The following is a 26,313-nucleotide window of genomic DNA, read 5'->3' as shown; positions in this document are numbered from 1 at the left end:
GGGACAAAAGGTCAGTCAGGACCCCCCAGGGTTAGCTCTGCCCTGAGCCCCACTTGTTGAGTGGCTGCGGTCAGCCCCTTCCCTGCTCTGAGCCTCAGTTTCCTCATCTGTGGAGCGTGGGTAATATTTGGACTTCACTCCCAAAGTTGTGGTGAGTGCTATATGAGGTGCAAGCCCTTGCCCCATGCCCAGCACTTGGCAGGCACCTTGAGACATTTCTCTCTGTGGACAAAGCAGTTTTCTGTGCTTCCTCTCGCCACAGTAGCTTTCTGTCCAGGCTGCAGCACCAGGTGAGGAACAGCTTGACACTGGCCCTTCTGTATCCACTACCCATCCACTAGGTGACTCAAATCTAGGGGTGAAGCAGACAGAGGGGTTACCTCAGGCATTCTGGAAGCAATGAAGCAGCTGAAATTCAGACTGAAGGAATGAGGAACTGCAAATACCCCTGGCTGGGTCATGGTGACCTGGAGGAAGCGTGCCATCTGGCCCTACAGACAGCCAAGCGCTCAGGCCGCCGCCAGTAACAGGGAAGGCACGTGGCTGGCCACCTGGGTCTGGGCGCCACATCCAGGAAAGACAGCCCTCCCTCCATCACCCACCTCTTGCTCACTCTCACCTAACGTCAGACCTATTCTTTGCCATGACTGCCTCCATGTCCCCAGGGTCCTGTGTGAACTCCATGGTTCTTGCTGTCTATCCTCGTCCTCACCCCTCCCTGTAATCAGCGTATCACTCCTCACCCCTCCTTGCTCTCAACCCGCCAACAAATGTCTCTTCTACTCTAAGACTTCTAATTGCTTGAGGGCTAAGACAACAGGAAGGTTAGGATTGTTTCCAGAATAAAGGTTAGAAAGCTTTAGAGAAGCTTTCCTGTGGGGCCCTCAAGCAAAGGTGCGGAAAACTTCGGGACACAGGAAGATCTCAACAGATAGTGTTCCAAAGTCAGAAATGTCCGGTAATGGAGGGTGTTTTCATTGTAATTGCTCTTCCACACACTTTTGGTGTGCTGACCCTGAGAGAGAAGAAAGGATCCCCCAATCCCAACCAGTCTGGACCAGAACCCGGACACCTCCACCCCAGGCCAGACTCCGCCAGCTCACTGGCCCCTACCCCGATTCAATTGCCCTGCCCCACTGCACAGAGCAAGCCCTCTTCAGTTCTGTGTGTCAGGAACACGCGCCTCCCAGTCATGCCTTGATGCCTTTGCACTCACTGTACCTTCTTCCTGGGAGAACCAGCCCTGACTTCTCTGACTACTAGTTTCCTCATCTCAAAACACTGACCCCAGGAGTGGTCCACAGCTCTCTCTCCCTGGGTATTCTCCACTTGCGATTTGGAGTTGGCATTTCTTGTTTACACATCTCTCAGGGCTGGCGCACCTCTGCCACCCTCCCCCCAGCCCTCGCCTGGCAGTGGCCGGGACAGTCACCCTGCAGGCAGTCTAACTGGCCTTCGTCTCCTAGCTCCCATTTCCCAAGGGGACCCAGGGGAGATGAGAGGAGAGGCTGCTCCCTGTCTCCTCCACTCCTTCATGAGTCCCCAGCAGGGACTGCTCAGCCATATAGAATTTCTGGGCCTCTCTGCTAGCCCAAATATCGAATGGGGGCTAATGATAACAAGATCAAAGGGGACACATTGTGTACACAACTCAAAAGCGGCCCCATTGAGGGCTCTGTACATGAAAGGTATTATTTTATTATAGAGGTAATAAAATAAAGAGGTAATAAAGGTATAATGTCATTACAGAAAAATCAGTGGAAGAGAAAAGACCACCAAACTGTTCTTCGTTATAATTATTATTTCATGAAGTCTTATCAGATGTGTATTTCTTTCCTCTCATGTGCAGGCACCTTCCTGGGCAGGAAGCAGACCTAGCAGAACTGCATCGGCGGCCCTCAAACCAGCACCCCCTCTTTCTGACAGCACAGGCACTCCCTCCGGGCCTGCGCCACAGTGAGACCAGCTCTATGCAGATACAGCTCTGTCTTGTGAGGGGGTGAGACACAGGCTCTGCTGGGGACTGAGGCTCCGGCTGCATTTTCTTATCTATTGTAGTTGTCCATTCTCCCCAAATATGGCTGGGGGCAGAAGAGAGTGGACACATTCACAGACAGGTGGGTCAGTACCAGGACATCCAGGATTGCCTTGGTTCCAGCAACAGGATGGGCTCTCCACAGGGAAGAACCAGAGAAGCCAGGGCAGAGTTGGGGTCTCTGGACTACCAGGGCTCAGGGCATAGAGGTGGGGTTGGCTCACCCCTGACACCAACCCCAAGGAGAATAAATAAATAAATAGTGTATAATTGTGCAGTCCCCTAGCCTGGCTTACCCCTCAACAAGGGGTCACTAGTCACTGTCGATCTCAGTTCCTCTGCCTGTCATCCTCCCAGAAACAGAGGCTGGCTGCCAGTAGGGGTCCTACCCGACCCTGGGGATTGAAAAACCAGGGCTGAGAGTGCCCATACAGTTCAGGTGGCCAGGGCAGGCAAGCGAGTGGAGGTCTGGGCCCAGCCCACAGGTGAGACAAGGTCCTGCCTGTCTCCCCATCCTCTGACACATGGCTCAGTATAATGAAGCCACATGCGGCCTGGGGGCATTTACCTCCAAGTTGTGTGACACCTCCCCTCTCCCATGCCTTGCTCTTGCTGGCTCTTCCTGGGCCAGCTGCCAGAGGTATGCAGGCATCAGGATGCCTGGAGGAGGGACAGTGGGGGCCCAAGTCCAGCTGGGGCTGATGTCCCCTCCAGGGTGCGACTGGGTGAGGCTGGGCAGATTGCCCCGCACAGTCAGAGCTGGAAGGGGTACTGCCGGAGGTAGTCGGCCATGCGCCGGGGCAGTGGCAGGCAGTCCACGTCGGCCACCAGACGGTTGATGACAAGGCGGCACAGGTGTTGCAGGCTGCGGGCACTGCTTCTGCGTACAAAGGGCTGCACCAGTTTTAGGTGTACAGCAGTGGCTAGTGGAGGAGCAGGCAGTGCTGGGTCACTAGGCGCATCCTCCTTAGGCATAGGCAGGGCCGGAGTGGGAGCAGGATCAGGGCTGTCGCTTCGGGTATCAGCAGTGCAGGAGGCCACATAGTGCTGCACAAGGCTGACCACATCCGGAAAGGCCAGGATGCGTGGCCTGGACAAGCAGTTGGAGTCCAGACGGAAGCTGGAGTCGGCATACTCAATGCGCACATTGGTGGGGCCACGAGTGGTTTTCACTGACAGCGTGAACAGGTAGCTGGGGTGGGTGCTGTCACGTACTAAGAATGTGCCTTCTGGCATCTTCTGCAGGTGTTGCCGGGCCTCGCTGGCCGTAATGGAACCCCAATACCAGCCTAGGCAAGTGCAGAGGGGGCCAAGGGACATAGTGGAAATTAGCTGGGGTAACCAATCCAGGGCAAGTCAAGGCAGTGCCTCCCGCTTCACACTTCCCTAGAGAGGGCTGTGCCTCTCCCATCAGACTCTCCTGGGCAGGGCTATGCCTCCCAAATCAGACTCAAAGGCAGAACTAAGCTTCTCCCACCAGACTACTCAGGAAAAGGCCTGCCTTCCCCCTCAGACTCACCAGATTCCCGAAGGTAGGAGAAGGTCTTGGCTATGCACAGCAGATCCTCCTCTGGGTCCAGCACCTTTGGCTCACTCTCTGTCTGGGCTGGGGTACCCTCTGCCACCTCCTCGAGGAAGGCCCCAGCAGGCAAGGGCTGCATGACTGGCTCGGGCAGTTCCAGGGACGGGGCCCACAGGGGCCGCTGCCCACTCCGCTCCACAGCCAGCAAAGGACGAGGTCTAGAAGGCAGTGGATGAGCAGTGAGTGGAGGACCCATGCTTCCCCCATCTCCAGAGACCCCCCTATGCCCCAGACTAGTTTTATGACCTCTGGCTGGCCCATCTCACTATGAGCCTCAGCTTCCCCTCTACCCAGCCATGGGCTCAGTTAGTCCAGTATCTCGTTCCCCACTTGTCATCACAAAAGCCACCTTGATTGTTTCCATGTGGGGATCCTCTTTTGAAAGATTCTTTTCCACTGCCCTGCATTTACTAAACAGTAATTAATCACTATTTTATATCAACCAAAAACACAGATCATTCCCTATAGGCATTTCTAATGTTCTCACCACACTGGATTGGATTCAGTGCAAAGGATTCAGTGCAAAGTAGCTTCATGTTTGTGCCCTCCTGGCTGAGGTGGGCTGATTAAATGGCCCACTGATGAACGGTCCTAGTTGAGAGATAGGTCTACAATAGACAGGTAGATTTATCCTACGATAGATCTGTGTGGGGTCCTCCAGAGAAGCCCCAGGATTATGGTAGGCTGCCTGAGGTCACATGCTACCTCCCCATGGATAGGAATGTCTCTCAGAGGGACCTAGGTCCACACTGGCCAGGACTTAGAGACTGAAATAATCCCCTACCCATACAAGTCAGCCTATCCTGGCCTCTGCTTCTCCCAGTGGAGGGTCTGGGGTGGACAGTGGCCTCTAAAGGCACTGGCAAGTCTCACCTCCTGTCAGTATGAGCTCCCACCAAAGGGCAGGGACCTAACCCACACTCCAGATCCCACCCTGGCAAGCCAGCCCTACCAGGCTCTATGATCTTATACAAAGCTTGCTCTTCACTGGGCTTCAGTTTCTCTTTTCCGCAATAAAGGGTCCCACCAACCCATACACTGAGAGGTTCAGTAACACCATATTCTTGGATGGCTGGGGTTGGGGGAACTGAGCCGACCAAAATCTGAGTAGCAGCTTTCTCCTAGGGGAAGCCCACCCAGCAGGGTGATACTAGGGCTTCCTCCTTGGGAGGGCAGCAGGGACTGGCTCTACTTCCCCAGGAAGACTGCTGCTCCTCCCTCACTCCTTGCAAAATACATCTCCAAGCCTTAGTTCTGGGTCTAGTCCCTGGCTGGGCCTCAGGACACTGCGATAATGAAACCATGGCCTTGCCCTCAAGGAGAACCAGACTGGCTGGGGAAGATGACACTAAGAGTAATTATAATGCAAAGTCATAAAACTGCAGGTGTCATGGGGGAGTCAGGGTCTGCTTGCTCCTGAGCTGAGTCTTCCAGGCCAAAGGAAGGAGCTGGGGGAAGGGACCCCAGGTAGAGAGGACAGCATGGGCAAACAGCACCAGTATTGCTTGTGAGGCAGGAAGGGGTAGGCAGGAGCTGGTGGCAGGAGCCAGACCTGACTCCTGTGTAGGTTATAGGTGACCCTCTAGGTTCTAACAAATCATGGCCCTATGACCACTCACAGTGAGAAAGGGCCACACAACTCTGGCACACCACAGCCTGCCAAAAACTTTTCCACACCTACCCTGGCTGTACTGTGGGAGCTCAGAAATCCCTCTTGGAGAGCTGGAGGCCAAATTTTGAGATGACCTGCCTGCTGGGGCCCAGAGCTACCTTCCCAGGAGCAAGGTTGGTGGCTAGCCAGTCAGGCTGGAACCTCTGTGGGTGGCCACATCCAGATAGCTTAGCCGGTCCTCAGATCCCACATGTAGGTGTGGGCACCTCTGGGGCTGATGTGGTAGCTGGGTGTATGAATAGCTGTGTTGATCGCCACAAGCTCCTGGTGAGTGTGTACCTGGGCAGGGGTGTGTCCATGGCTGTGTCATCATCATGGTAGGGACAGTGGCTGGTGTGTTCTAGGTACATGTGTGTGCCTGCTTTGGAGCACAGCAGTGTGTTAAAAACTTTGTTCCCCAACACCCAACAGTGGCCCTGAGCTTACAAGGAGGTGCTCACCTAGGGTAAAAAGTGAAAGAGGCTATGGGACCCCAGAATGCAGGGGGAGGCTCCTGGGGTGGAAGGCAGTAGAGGGGCAGGTATTCAGGAGTCCCAGAATGCAGACAGGAGGAAGGAATTTGCTGGAGACAGCAAGGGAGAAGTAGTTTTCCCAGCACCTCCATGTCCTCTTTCTTGGCCTCACCTTCCACCCTCCCTGACTTGGCACCAGGCCAGTTGTGATAAGCACAGCCACCCAGTCCTCCCTGAGTGCAGAACACCCATTTATACCTTCTTCCTCTCTCCTTGGAGCTTCCTGAGCTCCTGTCAGATCACCAGGCCAGCATCAGACCCTTTGGTTGAAGGGGTTGCTGAGGTTCAGGACAGAGTGGATGGCCAGGAATGCTCAGCTCAGGTCAAGATTCTGTCTTATCAGCATCCCCTCTCCACTGTCCCCTACCTCAAGTCTGGGAAATTTGAAGATGAGAGGCAGGAGCCAAGGTCCTTCTCACATTGGGATCCCAGACTGGGCTGAGACAGGGTTGTGAGACGATTGTGGGGGTACCCCAAGCAGGACCAGGCCAAACCCAGGGCCTCCCGAGAGTTGCTGACCATCAGGTGCCAGCCTGAGGAAAGGCAAGGATCTCCGGCTGGCTTCCCAAGAAGAGCCTACTTGCTAGCCTGGGGCAGGAGAGGGGACACCAGGACAGAGGGGGCCAGGGGCTGGTCCAAGGTTACTAGCAGGCAGGGCAGCAGGCAGGCTAACGTAGAGTGCTCTGGGCCCAGAAGAATATCTGGGATTGTTGGCCACATCTTGGGGGACGCCCTGCCGTTAGCATCCATCTGCTCCAGTGAGAACCCAGGCTGAGCCCACCCTGTGAGTTCCTCCTTTAGCCGGCCAGCCCCCGGTTTCCCAATCCACAGTGGGAATTGAGGTGAGTGTGTGGGGGCGGGGCGTGGGAGTGTCACAGCCCCACACAGAGCCTCGCTCCTGAGGTCCGTCTGCGCTCAGTCACCTCTGGCCCGTCAAGCCCTCCCAATGCCCGGCAGCTAGCACGAAGCCCCTGTTCTCCCGTGCGCCCCTCATGGTGGCTGGGAGGGGGCAGAGAGCCGCGCTTACCCCTGAACGCAGAGGACCATGTCCCCGCGGCAGCGGCGACTCCGGAGTGGGGACTCGGCTGGACGGCGGCGGCGGGAGGGAAGCAGTGGGCGCGGAGCGCGTGCTGGGTAGGCTCCTGGGGCGCGCGGGCGCAGGGCAGGGACTGAGAGGCAGTGGCGCGGACTGCCTGCGAGGGCTAGGGGGGCGGGCCAGACAAGCGGGGCGGGGCGAGCTGCTGCCTAATCCTTTGTCTGCCGCGTTCCAGCCCTTCCCGGAAGCGGCGTCTTCCTAGAACCGCGGGCTGAGCGGTGGGGCCCGGGCGGGGTGCGCGGGCGCCGTCGCCGGGTCTGGAGCCCTGGGCAGTGAAAGGAAATACCTTGACAGATTTCCAAGAACTTTCCAGGAAAACGGGGCGGGGCCCCGCGAGCCGACCAATCGCGACGCTGAAGGTGGAGCCGAGCGGTCGGGGAGGGCCAATAGCAGCGCGTGGACTCGGGGCTGAAGCTACCCAGCGGGGCAGGACGGAGAGATCAGTGGGGAAAGACCGGGTCGGGGAAGTTAAGGAGGGGCCCGGGCTCAGCAACCCGCGCCCAGATTGCCTTCTGGCATTCTGCGTCGTTGGGGAAGGGCCCTCTTATCTCGCGGTGGAACTCGTGGCAGGGCGGGGGGCGGAGTCCCGGGCTTGTCCTCCCTGCAAGCCGCTCCTCGATGGAGGTCTGTCGGCGTGTGAAAGTGCCCCGTGTTGGGACGGCCGCTCCTGGACCCTAGGACTCTGTGTGTCGGGTGTCGGATTGGGTGGCATGGGGTGAGGTCTGGAGCGGGACTTAGGGCAGGGCGGGGTGCAGAGGACGGTTCCAGAAATGAGTGGGTCCACTGGGGTCAAGCCGGCGGTCACCACAGCCAGAAAGATCCAGACAAGAACGTTTTCTTTAAAAGAGTTGAAAGAGAAAGCACATCCCAACTTTTCGAATCAGGCAGACCATCCAGTCTTGGCTGGCACTGGTTTCTGGCCGGCCCTGCCAGTCAGGGTAGAAGAGACTACAGATTTGAGAAGGAAGCAGAGACAGCCCCAGATGGCCCGGACTCTGGGTTGGTGCCCACCACCCCCACCCCACGCCAGAAAAAAAATGCTGAGAGAGAGAGTCCTGCAGCTCAAAACATAGGGAGATAATCTGGGAGTAGGGTGATAGAGGTTGGGGCAGGATGGCGGGGGCAGAGTAGTAACACTCGCTCTTATCTACAGGGAGTACTTGCTGCATTTGATCCTCTACAACTGGTGTTGCTCCCGTTATGCAGACAGAAGACAGCCCCAGGGAACAAATGCTAGGAAATGGCAGGGTAAGAGCTTGATCCCAGCTCTGAATCAGAAGCCCACACTCCTACCAGGACCCTCTCCACCTTTTTTCAGTTCACTGGATTCACTATGGAGCATCTTGAAGGACTATAGGGTCTATGTGAATATCCTCCAAACCCTTGGGCCAGAAGAACTGTGGCATTTGGAGAGGCTGCAGGGTCCACTCCCCACCCCCAACCCCCTCCCAGTGTGTGCCCCCAGGGTCCCCAGAAAGGAGTCTAGCTTTGAGATCCTGGGCAGGGATGATAGACCCCTGGCCATGTTGAAGGGCCTGAACGATAGCGTCCAGGGAAGACAGGGCTCAGCTTGCTCTGCCCAGAATGGCAGAGGGCAAAAGAAACCTGAAAGCAAAACCCTGTGAAACTGGGGGAAAAATGGTTAAGTTTCAGATTTCGGGGCAGTCACTTCTCTGTAGCTTTCCTGAAGGGAAGCCGGGCTTCATGAGTGCAACTCTGCCAGCCCCCTCCTGAGTTGGTCAGAAGCCACTTTCTTGGAAAGGGGGTAGGGGGGATGGATACCTTATAACCCACTTTGAGGGCTGGGATACCTGGATAGCCTGGTATGCGGCCCCTGTGTGGACAACTGACTTACCAGTAGGAACTGTCTACCGTCTCATTACTATGAAGACAAAAGGACTTTGCGGCTGCCAGGCAATGGAGTTACAATTTTGAACTTGGGTCTCTTATGGGGCCAAATCCCAAGCTCTCTACCAAAACTATACTTCTTCCCCCTCACCATGACTATTCAACTGAACACTTACTATGTGTCAAGCACTTATCTCCTCTTTACAGGTGAGGAAACTGAGGCATGGAGAGGTTACAATATACCTTAGATCTCCCAGCTGGCAAGTAATGGTTTAAGCCAGGAGCCTACACACTTTCTCCTACTTCCTCTATGGGTGCTGGTGATCTGCCGACTCCTAGACATCCAGCTTTAAGGTCCTCAGTGAAGCTTCTCTGCCCCCAGGCCTGTCAATGTCAGAGCACCATGGGTGTCCCTTTGAAAGTATCTCCTACAGAGGTCAGTGATTATGCGATCTATGTGTAAACCAAAGGGTCCCAAGGGTTTTGGCCTTGCAACTATTTGTGTGTGTGTGTGAATATGACAGCACTGTGCACCTCACCTGCATGCTGGGAACAATGATGTGCCCCTGTTCTGCCCCAAGTACTAAGTTGGGTCCCTCTGGCCAACTTAGTACTTAATTCTCCTGCCCTGGCTGCTTCCTAGAAGCCCTGGCTCTGATTGCTGGGCCCACACTGCCACCTAGCGGTGCCCCCTCTCATGCCCTCACTAGCCAAATCTCCATAGATTCCTCCCTTCTAGGATAATCCCTCACCTGCACTCCAGGGATTGACCTTACTGCAAGATTCCCCTGCCACTCCCTACCCAGAACAATCACACGATGAATCACAAGAATACACAGCAGTGCCTTCCCCGAAGTCTCGCTCATTTGGCCTCCATCCTCTCACCATGTGCAGCCTCCCCTCTCCAGGAAGGACAGAATGTGTGTGTGTGTGTCTGTGTGTGTGTGTGTGTGTGTGTGTGTGTGTGTGTAGGACTTAGCCCCCCTCACTTTAAGCTATTCCAAAGTCTCTGTCCCCTTGGACACACAGCTATATGAAGGGCTGTGTGGCAGAGTCTGCCACCACGAACCCACTCCTGACCAGGCCTAGCCATCCTGCATGCCAAATCCTCCCATCATTGTGGAGGGGATGTGGCAGGTGGTTGCTGGAACATGAGCACTAAGGGAAACCACGTATTCTGACTTTCCTGGGCTAAGTGAGTAGTTTCAAGGCATCTCTCCGATGGACCCATGTGGGGAATGCGTGTGCCTGTGGAAGCATGGACACTGGTTATAGGGACTGGGAGGGGAGAAGCAGCACCTTTGCTTTACTTTTCATACTTCTGTATAATTTGAATTAATTACAATGAGGAAGTTTTACTTATGCAACTTAAAATTTTAATAAAAAGAGACCAGCTTAAAAAATACAATTATAAAATTTGTAGAGCAGTTATAATCTAACTCCATTTTAAAGAAAGAAGACATCTTCACAGAACATTCAGTGAGATGCCTTTGGCTGGGGCAAGGAGCCAGCCTTCACCCTCAGCTGCCTAGCCTTCTGCTCACCAGAATGACATCTTGCTCAGCCTCAGGTTCACCAGGCTCAAACTAGTTGCCTTCAGAGAGCAGAGCCTTCTTTGGCTCCCCCCAGCAGTAGAAGATTCCAGATCATAGGGCTTTCAAAGAGGCTCTGAGATCGTGAATCAGATTCTCAGGTTGGGCTCAGGGACATCAATCCTGGGTCCAGCTGGGCATAAATGCATGTGTGTGTGCACATGTGCATGTGTATCTGTGTGCATGTGTGTTATGTGCATGTGTGTTTACATGTGTTATATGCATGTGTGTGCACATGTGTAAAGGTGTGACTGCATGTGTATATGTGTGAGAGTATGTTTGCACATGTGGCTGTGTGAGGAGCCAGAAAGGACTAGGAGAGGCCATGATTTGAGGATAAGAGCCCAGCCCTGAGGTTGTGCTTTGGAGTTGGAATGGGGGCTCTGTCATGACAGCTTCTGACCTCAGACAGGTCACTTAACCTCTCTGGGCTTTTCCGTCCTGTGTGTCTGTAGTGTGGGGCAGAAGGGATAGTGTGACCTCCTCTAGTCTCTGTAAGGTCAGGGGGTTGCAGGGAGAGCACATTCCCAGCATCTGGTCTGCAAGAAGTGTTCACTATGGCCAGCTGAGGCTATTGTCTGGAGCCTCCTGCTTCACTGAACACTGCTAGCTTGAAGGTTGCCTGAAAGAAATAGGGGCAGAGCCCCATCCCCATCTCCACTCAACATCTGCACACAGTGGGTACCCACTAATAAGTTGTAGCACCCTTTCAGTCACTCATTCACTCATTCATTGACAGAAGATCATCTTTCCAAGAGCTACTTCTCTGATGAGCCTGGACATGCAGCCCAGGGGTCTGTGAGTGTGCGTGTGTTAACCAGTGGGGCTGAGGGGAAGGCACTCACTGGGCCTAAATTCCGGAGCCAGGAATAGGATGGCTGGAAGACGCCTCTGAGGGGGACCGAGGTCCTGGTACCTGCAGTCCTATAGATGGCCTGTAGATGACAGCAGAGGCCGATGCAGAGCCCCTGCCCTGAGCCGCACCTTCCCAGTTCCAAGTGAGCCAGCTTGCTCAGGTCCCTCCGCTTCCGGATTGGGGGAGTGATGTGATGTGCGCGAGTAGTTCAGATCTGTCCCAGAAGACAGCCACAGCCACCCTCCCTATGGCTCTAGACAAGTTGTTTTCTGCCCAGGGGTCCCACTTTCCTCATCTGTGAAATGAGAGTTGTTTGACAGCCGGTGTTGGGAAAACTGGCTCAAAATACGTAAGGTAGTCTAAGATGGGCTTAACAGAGACTTAAATGTGCAAGGCAAAACTAGAAAGCTAATGGAGAATATCTGTCACTCGGATGGGAGGCAGAGAGTTTTTAAACACGACGCCAAAAGCCCAAACCATAAGGTGAAAAGTTGGAGGATCTGATCAAATGGCAACTCGAGATTTCTGGTCCCCAGGACGCTGTATATACCAACGGGAAGCAGCGAGTCAAGGGCATGAGCGGGAGCTGCACAAAAGGGGGCAGTCGCCAGTGCTGGAGACGCCCAGAGCCACCAGAGGCTAAAGAGTGGCGAATTCAACAACGACGAGATGCCACTTCCCTCGGCATGTTGGCAAAAATTAAAAAGTTGAGTACGCTGAGGGTTGGCCACCACTAGGCAAGTCGGAAGCCTAGCAAGCCATACTGGAGGGCCACCTGGCAGCGTGCAGAGCAAACACCCGACTCAAGGAGAGCTTTCAAGAGAAATAAGACGTCCTGCGCTGTCACGTTCCAGGTTGCGAGTAAAACCCGGGACCCGCATAGTAGCGGACTGCCAGTGCAGGGGCCTCCCTGGGTGTCCCTGGAAACAGAGGAAGTAACCGCCCCCTCGGGAAGCCACGCCTCCTATTTTGTTGCGGCTCGGGGGCGGGACCCAGCCGGGGCCCGCCTGGCCCTTTAAGGCTGACCTAGCGGGGCCCCAAGTTGGGATGACGCGCAGGGAGCGGGGGGTGGAGTTGGGGGGGGGAGGTCACGTGGGCACCGGCAGCGGGACTCTCGGCCCTGGGCGCTCTGCGGCCGCCAGCTCCCGCGACAGCCTCTCCTGCCCCTCGCCGATACCTCAGCAAGGTGCGTTGCCGCCAGGTACGCCCTCGCTGGGCCCCTTCTGCGGCCTCCCCCGGGGACCTCGCGGCCATTAGGCGCCCGGCCCCTTCCCTTCTTGACACGTGCCCGGGCGGCGCTCGCTTGTACCCGGCCGCGCGACCACCGCCCCCTGCTGCACGTCTGTACTCTCAGGCCGTTCGTCCAGCACTCCCAGCTTGCCCCGGACTCGCAGCCCAGCCCAGTTCAGAGGCTCCAAGGCTGGCGTGTGTTGGAAAAGTCTGGGCGGGACTCACTCTTCCCCTTTCCCCCAGGTGCCACTAGAAGCGCCAGACTGGGGCCGCCTCTGAGCGCCCCGCGGGGGCCATGGATGGTGAAACAGCAGAGGAGCAGGGAGGCCCTGTGCCTCCGCCAGTTGCACCCGGCGGACCCGGCTTGGGCGGTGCTCCGGGGGGGCGGCGGGAGCCCAAGAAGTACGCAGTGACCGACGACTACCAGTTGTCCAAGCAGGTGCTGGGCCTGGGTGTGAACGGCAAAGTGCTGGAGTGCTTCCATCGGCGCACTGGGCAGAAGTGTGCCCTGAAGGTCAGTGAGCCCTCACTGAAGCCTGGGGTATCCTGGAGGGTCCACAGCGGAAGCCTGTGGGTGAAGCTATGTCTAGCGCCCCTGCTAAGCTTCCTATGCTCAACAACATGTTTCATCGTCATACTGTCCTGTAAGGTCAGGCTTGTGGTCCTCCCTACTTTACAGATGGGGAAACTGAGGCGTAGTCTAGCTAAGCTTTGAGTGTCCCAGTGAGCAAGGGGTGGAGTCACTATGGCTAGAGATGCTGTATCTGGAAGCAGGGAAGGGGTGACTCCTGACTCTGGGATTCTGGCTGGATCCATGTGTTCAGGCCCAAAGGGGATGTCTTGTTCAGCTTGGCTGCCTCTTCCATGTGAAGCTCCTCTGACTGGAATGGATCTGTTTCCCTTTGCTGGAAGCTGAGCCCCCACCAAGGCTTGGGTGGGACTGCTTCTTCCCTGTGGCCGCTGCCTGTCTGGGCTGGAGTGGTGTGAGCCTCCCGGGGCTGGCCAGAGGACAAGGCTGATGCCCACTGCACCTGTGGAGCCTCAGGAGGCTGCTGATATACTCCTGATGAGTCGCTGGTCCTGTGTTGAAAGGGACAGGCCCTGGTCCAACCCACCCCTGGTTCCTGGGCAGAGGGCGGGCCAGCCATCTAACCAACTCAGACTGTAGGCTCCCTGGAGACCTGGCATGCTGATATAGGTGGCATGGTGGGGGTCAGGGGGATGCTGGGGGCGGGTACCTGGTTCCGGCTTAAGGTATACAGTTCTGGGCCTAGGGCCACACCCCATACCCAGAATCCCTTAAATCTGTCATCTCTGGGGTCTTTACTCATTTGTAGCTTGTGCCAATGGATGGGTAGAACATGGCAGGGATAGTGGCTCCTGGAGGCTAGAAGTACAGCAAAGGCCCTTCTCATTTTACAAAAGATTTTTTTTTTTTTTGAGACAGAGTCTCGCTCTGTCGCCAGGCTGGAGTGCAGTGGCACAATCTTGGCTCACTGCAACCTCCACCTCCCAGGTTCAAGCGATTTTTCTGCCTCAGCCTCCTGAGTAGCTGGGACTACAGGCCTGTGCCACCACGCCCAGCTTATTTTTTGTATTTTTAGTAGAGACAGGTCACGACGTTGGCCAGGATGGTCTCATTCTCTTGACCTCGTGATCCACCTGCCTCGGCCTCCCAAAGTGCTGGGATTACAGGCGTGAGCCACCGCGCCCGGCCTTTACACAAGTTTTAATTATGAGTCCAAGTGCAGAGTCCTCTAGATATGGCTAATAGGTATCCTGTGTTTGCCAGTTTCATGACCTTGGATGATATCCTAGACTCTGGAAGCCAGGTTTCTGCATCTATTCATGGGGAAAGATAAGGAGTTGTTGTGAACATGAAGTGAGATTATACGTTTAAAGCACTTGGTACAGGACCTGATACAGGTCTGGAGAGGTTACAGGATCTCTAGATTTAAGGTACAAGATCTTAAAGCATCTGAGCAGGGAGCTGGACCCAGCTCTCTGTGTCCTTCCCAGGACCACTAGGTCCAACAGAGGAGGTTGTCTCCCCAGAGTGCCTTGGAGGGGAACATGCGGGTGGGTCTAGGAGAGGATCAGGGTTGGGCTGGTGAGGCTGGGCCCCAGGTATAGCTTCTTTGCCCACTAACCCAGCAGTCGAATGGGGTGGGGGAGCTTTTCAGAGTATCAGGAATGGGATTCTCTGAGTCTTTTAGGGAAAAAGTGGCTCTTCTGAGGGCAGACGGGGGTAAGGGGATGAGGAATGAGAGTTTTCATCCCCCTCTGGGCACCATTTAACCTTCCGCCTGTGCTAGGATTGAGGGCAGTCTGGGTGGGTGAGGGATTGAGGCCAGAGACCCACTTCTTACTACCAAGGCTTTGGCCCTGTGGGCCAAGACTGAGCTCTGACCAGCCCCTGTGGTGTCCAGATGCTGTGGGTGAGTCAGGGATGGGGTGGGAGACCAGAATTTGTAGGCCCACATAGTGCCGGCTTTAAGTAAGGCTGGACTTAACCCCTTCCCCATAGATGTTATGTCTGATGAGTGACTTGGGGTAACTTCTGACTGCAAGAACTTCCACAGCACCTCATCAGTGCTCTCCTTGTTCTGGACTGGGAATTGGGTCAGGCCTGGAGTGGGTTTCCCTCTGTACTCCTTTATGGGTGAGCATGGCTGGGGCTACTAGCTTGGGACCTTCAGGATCTGGCCCTAAATTGGCCCTCAAAGGGGACATGGTTTAGATGTGGCTCCCACTCCAGGACCTTCCTATTGTTAGTATCACTAGTGACCAAGCCTAGAAGTCCTTACCCAGCTAAGTAGGCATTTACTATCTCCCAATATTGGGCTAAGCACAACCTCTGGTACAGTCATTTTACCTGTCTTGTGAGTGGTAGCTGTGGCCATGAGGAGGAAGTTGACATCTCCCCACTTATAGCTTCTGCCCATTGTCCAGGAGGACCAGGACCTGGGGACCTCAGTACATGGGCAGGCCTGGGCCCAGGGAGCTTAGCCAGCTCATGATGGATCACAGTCCTCTCCTTGCATCTGCCTAGCTCTCTCCCCCCAGTTGCCCCAGCTCAGCCTAGGCAACAGTCGTGGGCTCTGTGTCTTTCTGCCTCCCTGGTGATGTGCCCCGGGTTAACCAGGGTGGCCTGTCCTCGTCTTATAACTTGACCTTGTTCAGGCCATCTCTGCCCATTTGTCTCATGCTCATCCTCTTGGCTCTGTTGCCCAAGATGGAAGATAGTGCTTAACAGGAAGCCTGAAACTCAGCAAACACTCATAAAACAGGAAGAGCTGTGGCCACTGTCCCTGTAACTGTTGCTATTCTTTGGAGGCCCTAGAGGAGCAGGTCCCTCCCTCCCAGGGAGCTGGGCCTCTTCCGCTTTCCCTTAGCCCCTGACCGCCTGCTTGGTTCATCTTGGCCTCAGTCATACTCAGTGGCTCCCTCCCAAGGCTACCTTCTGCTGCCAGTGCAGCCATTCTACTCCATTGTACCCCAAGCACTCATTGCTGTCCTCTTGGCAGGAACTGGAGGACTGCCTTTCTTGAAGAGGATGTATGGGCCAGGTGGTCCTCCAGTGTCTGCTTCTCCTGCTGACCTCTTACTTGTGCCCTATCCTAGGCTTAATTAGTTAATTAGTACCCTTCAGCTTTTCCTCTAACTGGGCACAGCCCTGCAGATTTGTCACACATCAGTTACCCCACCACATCCAAGATCCAGTCCCTCAAACTTTATCGCATACGTGAAAATTGGGACCCAAAGTGAGTCACATGGCTTGAAGTGGGGGGTGTAGCAGAGGCCCGAATTTTCTCCCCTCCTGACATCCTGCCCCGCCCTCTTGTGGTTTTTGGCCTCTTGGCAGGCAGAAGTGACCGTGGCACTTAGTATCTCTAAATAAAAGCGATAGGCAGGGTGCGGTGGCTTGTGCCTGTAATCCCAGCACTTTGGGAGGCTGAAGCAGGAGGATCATTTGAGTCCAGGAGTTTAAGACCAATCTTGGCAACATGGTAAGACCCCTATCTCTACACAAAATTTAAAAATTAGGGCTGGGTATGATGGCTTATGCCTGTAATCCCAGCACTTTGGCTGAGGTGGGAGGATCACTTAAAGTCCGGAGCTGGAGACCAACCTGGCCAACCTGGTGAAACCTTGTCTCTACTAAAAATACAAAAATTTGCTGGACACAGTGGCGGGCACCTGTAATCCCAGCTACTGGGGAGGCTGAGGCAGGAGAATCGCTTGAACCTAGGAGGCGGAGTTTGCAGTTAGCCGAGATCTCGCCACTGCACTCCAGCCTGGGTGACAGAGTGAGACTCTGTCTCAAAAAAAAAAAAAAAAAAATTAGCCAGGTGTGGTGGCACACACCTGTAGTCCCAGCTACTCAAGAGGCTGAGGTGGAAAGATTGCTTGAGCCTAGGGGTTTGAGGCTGCAGTGAGCTGTGGTCGTGCCACTGTACTCCAGCCCGGGTGACAGAGTGAGACCCGTCTTAAAAATTGAAAGAAAGAAAAGCAATAAAAGGCCTTACAGAGACATAATGGTGGGGTCTTCTTTCCTGCCCCTGTGTTATGGACTGTGGGGCTGGGGGCTCTTCCCCTCTGACCCCTAAAGCATGTTGGAAGCTCTTCTAGGCTCCCAGTGCCCTCTTCTTCCCTTCTTTGTTAAGGAGAGTAGGGTGGTGGGGTGGTGGATCCACATGTCCAGGAGACCTCTACAGAGTCCTCTGGGTCAAGTCTTTGTAGCAGGCATCTTCCTTCTGGTTCCCAGGATCTGGGGAGGTTGCTGGGGCTGCCGTCTCTGGGACAGTTTCCTTCCCCTTGATGCCAGTTGGCTTCCGTGAGCCAGGCTGCTCTGCATGTGGGATCTCAGTGATGCCTCAAAGCACAACACAGAAGAGGGCATATTTCTCCTGACAGATGGGAAACTGAGCTGTGGAGACCAGGAGGAGGTCTCACAGGGATTTGAGATTACACAGGGATGTTGGGACTTGGCTGTGTACGTTCTGAGCCTCTAATTGTGGCATTCAAAGCCTCTGCAGTCCAGCCCACCTCCCTTTTCTACCTTAGGTGACATCTTTCCTTCTCCAGCACTGAAGAATTTCTTCCCGTCTGTCAAGACTCAGCCCCAGTGCCACCTCTTCCAGGAAGCTGCCCAGAGTTCCTGGCTTTGGGGCAATGGAACCTTCTTTGACCCCTAAAGCCATAATACTCCCCTTTGATTCCAAGCTCCTTTATAGCACCTAGGCCCAAGGCCTGGCATATATCAGGGATTCATGAATGCTTATGAAAATAACCAGGCTCTGGCCCCTCTGAGCTTTGGAAGGAGCATCAGGAGCTGGACTTTTTCCAGGTTGCACCTTCTCCACAGGAGAGGGGTTCTTTGATTGCAGCTCAGAGATAAACTACAGAGAAATGCTATTTTTCCTCTCCTAAGGTCTGGGAATTCACAATGGAATCTAACAGTTCCACTGCCTCAACAGACCTCATGGGGAATTCCTGGTAGAAAGGAAATGCCCATTCATGAGACCATTTCTGCCCCCTGCCTGCTGTCCAGGCTGCACCTCTGAGTAGACAGAGGGGCTCTGTATAACCAGAATGCCAAAAGGAAGATAGAACATGATGGATGCAGAGACTGGGAAGCAGTGGATCCAGAGCCCAGTACCCTGGATGCCTCACTCTCCCTGGGGGGATGGTGCCCACTGCTCCATGGGTGAGGCTGGCCTGTTGGGGCTGGTGCTGTTGAGCTGGATTTGAAGCCAGGTGAAGCTGCCAGGCAGGCCAGGCCCTTTTTCATTTGGCAGCCACCAACCCCTCACCTACCATCTCCAGACCGGTCAGATCAGCCTCTGCAGGGCCACTTGTTAGAGTCAACAAATCAGGAGGCACATGGAGGGACTATGCAGCCGGTACAATAGAGTCCCTGGAAATAGTTTCACTGCCCCCTGGGTTCTCCCAACGCTGCTCCTTACCTGGAAGGAAAGAATCTGAGGAGCCAGAGTGTTAACTGCCAGGGATAGGCAATTTGCTTTTTCATGAAGATCCTGGGGAGGGCATCAAACCCTACAAAATGCAAATAGTGGAATTTTAGGCAGAGGTTCATTGTTCTGAGATGGTTCATACCGTGCCTGGCTGGCCTTGCTTACTGTTTTCGAAGCTGTGCTCCCAGCCTACTCTCAGGATCACCTCTGCTGGGGCTTCTAGGATCTTTTCCCATCCCATCTAGGAGCTGATGCCAGCTCTCCAGGATTCAGGCCTTGGTGCTGTGGATTCTGATACCCCCATAAATGGCTAACAGTTTTTCAGAGCATTCTGCCCAGCAGGCCCTGTCCACAGTGTACAACAAGGCACAGCATGAGTTATCTTACCTAACTCTTATCACTCCCATTATATGGATGAGGTTCAGAGGTCAGCAACTTGCCCAAAGTGCTCAACTAGTGGGTAGCAGGGCTGAGCTGTGAGCCTAGGCAGTTTGATGCCAGAGTCCTAGCATCTAAGTCATCTCACTCCTCATGCAAGTCTGTGGGGACACGGGAGGGTCTCTGAGACTTGGCCCTTGGAAAGATGCTGGCACTGTCCTCTCTGGCTCCACTGGGAGCCCTGGCAGCCCCAGCTGGGCCCTGAGTGATGCTGCCAGTGTCTACATACATCTGCCCAGTCCTCCTCACTGTATGGAACTCTATGCCAGTGATTGGACAGGTGGCAGTCCCATGAGGCCAGCACACAAGGACCATGATGACTGTGAAGACCACCTCAGAAAGGTCGTGTGCCTTTTCCCAGGCCTTGTGAGTCTCAGACAAGTGCAGCTGGGCAGAGCCCAGAGCACCATGGGCAGGAAGTCAGACTGGTGAGTGGGCGAGTGGAAACTGTATCTGGGCTGGGCCAGCTAGGAGAGGCTTCCTGGAAGAGGTTACCAGTTTAATTCAGACCTCTGGTTTGAGAAGGATGTGGATGACAGAGGAAGGCACAGGGTGTATGTGTGTGCCTGTGTGTGTGTGTGCGCTCACGTGTGTGTGGGTGTGTGTGTATGTGTATGTGTGTGTGCATGTGTGTGACAATATGCCTGGTTTAGGCATTCAGCACCTGCTGTGGAGTACCAGTTTCCCACTCGCAGACCTGTGTTCTGGCAGGATGTGGTTGACCTCAGCAGGGCTGGTGTCAAAGTCCTGACAAAGCCTGGGAAGCTGAGGGAGGACCAGAGGAATCTGTGGAGGAAGAGGCATTTGTGTAGGACCTTGAAGGGTAGAGCACCATTGCTGAGGGTGCTGCAGGGACTCCTGGGTCACTTGGGCTGTTGTTCAGACTATGTGGGAAGGACTCAGTTTTCATTACAACAGAGGTCTGTTATATCTCTTCTGAGCTTCACACCTGGGGAAGTGGAGTTAGATCCCTCATTTTCCTCTACTGGGGACATCATCATGGAAGACCTCTGGGTGGAGGCAGTAGTTGGAACATCTGGCTCTGTAAGCCCACAACCTCCCTTGGCTCCAGGCTGCCATGTCTAATGGTGAAGGCCCACAGGCAAGAGCTGAGGACATCCCTAGGTGAGAGGCATTCCAAGCATACCTGTGCCGTGAGAGTGTGCACCAAGCACTTCCTGGAGAGCTGGCTCTGCTGCTCTCAGGGCAGTGAGACCATGGCTCCTGTGAGCACTGGTGTTTTCCCTGGAGAACATTAGTTCTACTGCTCTCCCTCCATCTATTGGACATCTTGTGTGGTCCCAGATGAAAGGCCTCACCTTGGGGTTGAGAGAGGAACGGTGCTCTCGGCTTAAAATGCTTTCTGTGACATTCTCCCTAAGTGACTTTGGACTAAATGCAGTTTCATAATCTTTTGCAAAACCATCATCTTTGTGGTGCAGTTGAACCCTGGGTTTGAATATGTGGTGGGGAGTAGGATCCAGTCTCGGTGACTGTTACTATCCCTGCATTCATGCTATGAGACAACATAGGCCAGCAGACACTCTCAGAAGGCAGGGCTCTCATTTGGGGTGGCCTGGGTGCATTTGCTGGTGAAACATTATTGGTTTTTATGAGGACTCACTTGGGTGCGCCCTGCACCTGGGGAAGCCAGCCCCTTGAGGGACAGGAAAGAATGGCGTGAAGGGAGCTCTGGGTCCTGGGCTCCTCCCCACCCTCCTGCCCGTTTGGAACTAAGTGGATTAGGCCCTGTGCAATTGTGATTAAAATCCTGCTGTGTGGGAACCGTGGAGGTTTTGCTTAGAGCAGGAACACGAGGCTCCTGTTTGGGGAACAAGGAGCCTCAGGAGGCCCTTTCAGCACTAGACAGGCCAGAGATGCTGAAAAGATTGCTTTTGTTTTTGAGGCGGGTTTGGGATTAGGGTTGCCTTTTTCTTTAGACTAGGGCTTTGTCTTTGCTGCCTTCTCCTCATGGCACTAGCGATCTTTCTGTCCTCTGCCTCCTCGTCCCTCTCATTTCTCCTTTTCCACCTGTTTCTCCTGCTATCGCTCTGTCCCCGCTCTCCCGGGCCTTGCCAGTTTGCCTGTCTCGTGTGTTTCAGGCCTGATGGCCTCTTTTCTGCAGCCTGGCAGGCTGAGGGCAGGCAGAGGACAGAGCAGGGCCAGGTCAGGTGCTGAGGACTCATCCTGGTCAGTGGACAGCTTACTCCCCCACCCCCACCCCAGGGGAGGGTGGGGGTGGGGAAGGAAGGAGGAGTGAGTGCTATACCCATGCCACTCACAGTGTCCCCTCCTGCTGGCCGCCTTGACCAGGTGTCAGCAGCCTTGGCAGTCAGAACAGTGGACTCAGGAGTTCTTGGGCTGAGCTGTAACCTGAGGAGGTCCCCCGCCACCCCCCCATGGCTTGTGTGAAGTCAACTTCAGCTGCAGTCTCTGCTATTGGGTCTCCTTTAACGGCCCAATGGTCTGAGACTTCTGCTTGGGACAATTGTGTGGGACTAGGCACAGTATGACCCCCAAGGGTTCCCTAGCCACAGTGAGGTATAGACAGGGCTGAGGTCTGACCTGAGTCAGAGCCTTAGAGCAAGCCAGAGGAGGTGGTGGGAGTCTGGGAGGGCTCAAGGTGTGAGGTGCAACCTGCCTCCATTTTTAGAGGGCAGAACTGTGAGCTGCACTTGCGCTAGCTGGTGTGAACACTCAAGACTCTCTAGCTGGCACCCTGCACCTGACCGCCCTTGCCCTGCTGAGGCTCAGAGGCTACCTTCAGGGGCCTGAGGGACCAGGACCTTGAGCTGCCACACTCGTTGCCCCATTCTTAAGGGTTCAGCCTCCACAAGAGACCCATAGCTCATCCATAGATGCTCACCCAACATTAACAGCCCCCTTCTCAGGATGTGGTAGAAGGACTGGCAGGTGTTCTCCGTGCTTTCTGGCAGGCAGTGGCATAGGGGGCAGGAGGATGGCAGTAAGGGCACCCACTTGCTGAGTGCCAGGCACAAACACCGCAGAATCAGAATGGATTATCACGCCCATGCCATGGATGCAGAGACAGGTTCAGAAAGGCAGAGTAACTCACCCAGGGTCACTGTGCTGGAACACAGGCCTGGCTCTCAGCCATTCCTCCCTACATGTGTGCTCCTCTGGGGATCAGGAGCCACAGTCTGCTCATCTGCAAAATGAGAGCCTGGGCCGGGCGCGGTGGCTCATGCCTGTAATCCCAGCACTTTGGGAGGCTGATGCGGGTGGATCACCCGAAGTCAGGAGTTCGAGATCCGCGTGGTGAAACCCTGTCTCTACTAAAAATAGAAAAATTAGCTGGGTGAGGTGGCACACGCTTGTAATACCAGCTACTTGAGAGGCTGAGGCAGGAGAATCACTTGAACCCGGGAAATGGAGGTTGCAGTGAGCTGAGATTGCGCCATTGCACTCTAGCCTGGGAGTCAAGAGTGAAACTCCATCTCAAAAAAAAAAAAAAAAAAAAAAAAAAATGAGGACCTGGGTGCTCTGCTTGGCAAAGGCCTCCCTTTTGGCTGTGGAGACATGTTAGGTGGGCAATGATCATCGGCAGTGCCAGGGAAGCAGGCAGGTCGCAGGGGCCTGCCTTGCCCACTGCTGGGGCTGATCTTGCAAGCAGATAGACAGCATAGAGACTGGTCAGAGGGTGCCCCAGGATGCCTCTCCCACACCAGTCAGCAAACGATGTTGTCAGGGGGAACATTTGGCTATGGTGATGCCACCAGCAAAGGCTATATTCTGCCAGGGTCAGGAGCTCTGAGGGTTATGACTCAGGTTTGGAGACCCCTTCCACTGTACTTCATGGCCTAATTAAGTGCTTGAGTCAGGCTGAGCCAGTACCAGGGTGTGTCCTTACCCTAGGCAGGCCCAGGAGAAGGGGGGTGAGTCACTGCCGCCTAGTCTCATGGCAGGAACAGGCAGTGTCCCTCAGAGCTGCCAGGCCACCACCCTGGTCCTCTAGAGGGCAGGGCCTCCCCTTCTTCCTCGTAGCTATGGCTCCATGGTGTGATCAGAGACTAGGAAAGCCTTCCGGGAGTAGGCTGGGTGTCGGTGCCTTGGGAGTCCTCTGGCTGAACATGAGCAGGAGGGGAGAGGGGCCAGGGGTCAAGGGAGACTGGAAGCCTGGATGGCCAGTGCCCCTGCTACCCCTGGGAGGAGCCTGAGGAGAACGATGGCTGCCTGTGCTCACCCAGGCCTGTGTGGGGAGCTGCAGAGACGTGAATGAAGCCAAAGGATGAGGGAGAGATGCTGAGCAGATATGAGATAGAAGGTCAGTGTCAGGGGTGGGGATGGAAGGTTTCCTAGGGCCTCTGTGCCATGCCTCTGCGGGTGAGCCAGTACATCTCCCCACGCCCACTTCTGATTCCTTTGTCATGTCTGTGACACCTCCTCCAGGCGAGAGAGACCAGCTGTCATTCTTCTGAAAGCTGGAGGGTTTTGGGTCCCCTCTCTCCAGAGCTGGCCAGAGGCCTGGCCTGTTGAGTGCTTCAGCAGGGGTCACCTAGGCATGACCTCACTTGCCCTGGCCACCCCTGCTAGGGAGGGTGGTATGGCCCTTTGTTACCCTGTGCCAGCTATGTGGGCATCACTGCCACACAACTGGCCAGTTGAGGGCACATATTTCATTGCTGCTGTGGGGTCTCTTCATGAAGAGAGACCACTGATGGGACATTATTTCTGAGATTACAATAAAACACTTGTGTTTGCTAAAATGTTCCAGTCTTATGATGAAAATGTCCTATTTTTGCACTGTCATAGAAGAAATAAAACCAGGGTAAAGTTTCACAGATTATGTAGCTGATTTTGATAGAAAAATCCCCTTCTTTGAAGTTAAAGGAAGATACCAGAACCTGGATCTTCTGAGTATGTACTCGGGGGCTCACAAGTGGTCTCTGCGGCCTCCCCCGGCCCTCTGTGGGAAGGCTGTGGGCAGAATGCTGGGATCCCACACCTGTCAGGGGCAGAGGGAGTTCTGATCCTGCCACTTTCTCACTGTAGAACCTCTGGGGGAGGGGAGGAGGCCATAGCTGTCTCTGGGCCTCTTTCCCCACCTGGAACACAGGAGCCTTGTGGCAGGAGAGTGGGTGCCCAGTTCACAGATGCAAGCTGGGGCTTAGGAAGGTGAAAGGACTGGCCATGGTCACACATTTTGCAGGAGGGACATTGTTCAAAAGGATGTGTGGAGTTGTTGAGGGGTGTAAAGGTGTCTGCCACCTGGGAGAGTAGGGGGCTGCCACAAAGAAGTGAAGATGGGCCCCCTCCTGTAGTTGACCAAGCTTGAGAGCTGGGTGAGTTCCCTGTTGTGGGTCTCTGTTCTTTCAGTCTTGGTTCCCATTCCCCAGGGTCCCTCCCCTAAGATCAGCCACCTCTCTCCACCCTGGAGGGTCTTCCCCTTCCTTATTGAGCCTTTCACAGCAAAACAGGATTCGTGGACTCAAGGTTCTTGGTCCACCTTTGAAGAGCCCAGTCTGGCTGTGCCCCTCTGAGGATATAAGACCATTTCCTGTGACCTGCTGGATTGGAGAGGTTCTGCCTCCCCCAGGTCCCCAAGGCTGCACCTAGCTTTCCCTGAATTCTGGGAAACAAGGAGGGGAGGAGTGTAAGGCCATTTCAGGAAGACCCAGGGGAATCCTGAAGCCAGGAGTCCCCAAGCAAACCCAGAAACTGTTTTCACCCATACCATCATGGCCCCCAATACCTTCAGTGTGCACCGGACACCAAGTTCATCTGAGCTCTTTGTGTGTGCTCTCATTCCCTCCTCGTGGCTCCCTGGGAACAAGAGTATTAGCACCATCCCCACTTTCCAGATTGGGCCCGTGAGGCTCAGAGAGGCTGAATGGCCTGCCCAAGGCCACAGGGGAGTTGGGGATAGACCTGGACCCCTGTGGCTGCAGCTAGTCCTGCTATGCATGGTCCCTGGTCTGGGGCACTGGGACCCTCTAGCACTCACGTTCCCACTGTTCTTCCCTCTTCCTTCCTGGCAGCCTCGCTCAGGTCCCTCTTTCTAGAAGCATTTCCCTCCACTCTTCCCATCCCCCAGACTTAGCATTTCAGCTTTTGTTTCCAGGTTGTCTGGGGCTGGTGGGAAGCAGACCAACTGAGGCCATCAAAATTTAGTAAATTGGAGGAATCTTGTCTTCCTAAGACTTGATGATTTCAAAATTTGTGTTGGCTGTCCTGTCCCAGAGCTTCCTGGGAAGACACTAGGCTTGGAACTTCAGCTACCCCCTCCCCTCCCAAGAACTCTGGTGAGAAGTGGTCAGGTGGAGGTTCTCAGCCTGTCAAGCTGCCACCCTGTTCCCCATCAGGTGTCCTGGCCTTGGCCTAGAAGGGGAGTGGTTGTTTAGGGGTCCTCCTTTCTTATGAGTTCCCGCAGAAGGGGCTGGCCTTCCCCATCTCGCCTGTTCTGCCAGGTTCTGGTTCTGGAAAGAAAGGAGAAGGGAAGGGAAGGTGCCAGGACCAGTTTCCCAGGTGTACATGTCATCATCAAGCATCCCAGTTGGCAGTGACTCATCCATAGACCCCTAAATCCTTGAGGACAGAGTGCCCATGGCAGCATTCCCAGTCCCAGTCCAGGCCTAGCCCCCAGACAGGGCCAGTACATGTTTGCAGGAGTTGGGAGGGGATCTGTACATGGGCAGGCCTGTACAGTTGAATCCTGGTTCCCAAAGAACTCTGACTCAGTGGTGGCCATGTGCAAACCATGTGACCCAGAGAATCCACAAAGCCTCCCTGACCCTCAGTTTCCTCATCTGAAAATGGTGGCTAACAATGCAGTTGAAGGGCAAGAGCTAATGGGTATGACATGCCTGGTACAGGGCGGGGCTCCGTGAACATCTGCCATTGTTGTAACAGCCACCGAGCAGCAGGGCCTGGTCCAGACCAGGGGCGTGGGCCAAGCTCTCGGAAGGAGTGGCAGGGCCTTCTCTGTTTGTTTTCCCCAGGCTGGTGTTGTGGGGATGAGTGCCTGCTCCAAGCCTTGAAGCTGCATGGAAAAGGGGTGAAGCAGCTGTACATGGTCCCCAGTGCAGGGGACAGGTCCAGGTTCAAGTCTTGACTCTCACTGCCCAGCTGTGTGACTTTGGGCAAGTCACTTAACCTCCCAGAAGGACATTTCCCCACAGGTAGAAGGGCGCTGCTGATGCTTGTTGGGTAATGGTGACCTCTGTGTGAGGTGGCCTCCGCACAGTACTGGCCCAGCACCAGGGACAGACTGTTGTCATGTAGGGAGTGCTAATCCCACCTGACTCCATCATTCCCTCAGCACCTACCTGGGGCCTGGACATTTGGCGTCAGTGGTATCACGTGAGCCGCCCTCCTTGGAACCGAGCCTCTGAGGAGGAGAGGTAAATGGACAGGGTGAGACAGAGGACAGGATGTGGTCAGAACTTAATGAAGCGAGGTCTCATCTGGCAGGAGGCCAACTCATCCATAGCTGCAAAATTAGTTCCATTAGCTC

General features: G+C 54.8%; 2 protein-coding genes across 6 annotated transcripts in view; one reads left to right on the top strand and one right to left on the bottom strand.

The window, feature by feature from the left end:
- Window positions 1-1,678: 1,678 nt before the first annotated feature.
- Window positions 1,679-7,181, bottom strand: CISH (cytokine inducible SH2 containing protein). Of its 2 annotated transcripts, none has more exons than XM_054480812.2 (3): window positions 6,829-7,181; window positions 3,555-3,775; window positions 1,679-3,324 (listed from the first exon to the last, which is right to left on the bottom strand). In XM_054480812.2, the coding sequence occupies exons 1-3, from the start codon at window positions 6,846-6,848 to the stop codon at window positions 2,789-2,791; spliced, it is 777 nt and encodes a 258-aa protein (XP_054336787.1). In that variant the 5' UTR covers window positions 6,849-7,181; the 3' UTR covers window positions 1,679-2,788. The 2 variants fall into 2 exon arrangements, with proteins under 2 accessions (XP_054336787.1, XP_054336789.1); XM_054480814.2 differs by lacking the exon at window positions 6,829-7,181 and adding an exon at window positions 5,569-6,817.
- Window positions 7,182-12,237: 5,056 nt separating this feature from the next.
- MAPKAPK3 (MAPK activated protein kinase 3) overlaps window positions 12,238-26,313 on the top strand; it is a 32,221-nt gene continuing 18,145 nt past the window's right edge. The window contains exons 1-2 of one of the 4 annotated variants that reach the window (XM_054480808.1): window positions 12,238-12,379; window positions 12,667-12,937. In XM_054480808.1, coding sequence (XP_054336783.1) covers window positions 12,719-12,937 — 219 coding nt within the window. In that variant the 5' untranslated portion in view covers window positions 12,238-12,379; window positions 12,667-12,718. Of the gene's footprint in view, window positions 12,395-12,666; window positions 12,938-26,313 lie in introns of all 4 variants that reach the window. The other 3 variants (XM_054480809.2, XM_063661944.1, XM_054480810.2) reach the window with 3 other exon arrangements.

This window comes from Pongo pygmaeus, chromosome 2, assembly GCF_028885625.2.
Source record: "Pongo pygmaeus isolate AG05252 chromosome 2, NHGRI_mPonPyg2-v2.0_pri, whole genome shotgun sequence".
Taxonomy (NCBI): Eukaryota; Metazoa; Chordata; class Mammalia; order Primates; family Hominidae; genus Pongo; species Pongo pygmaeus.
The sequence above is the reverse complement of the archived record's forward strand: the minus strand, read 5'-3'. Positions and strand labels throughout refer to the sequence as shown.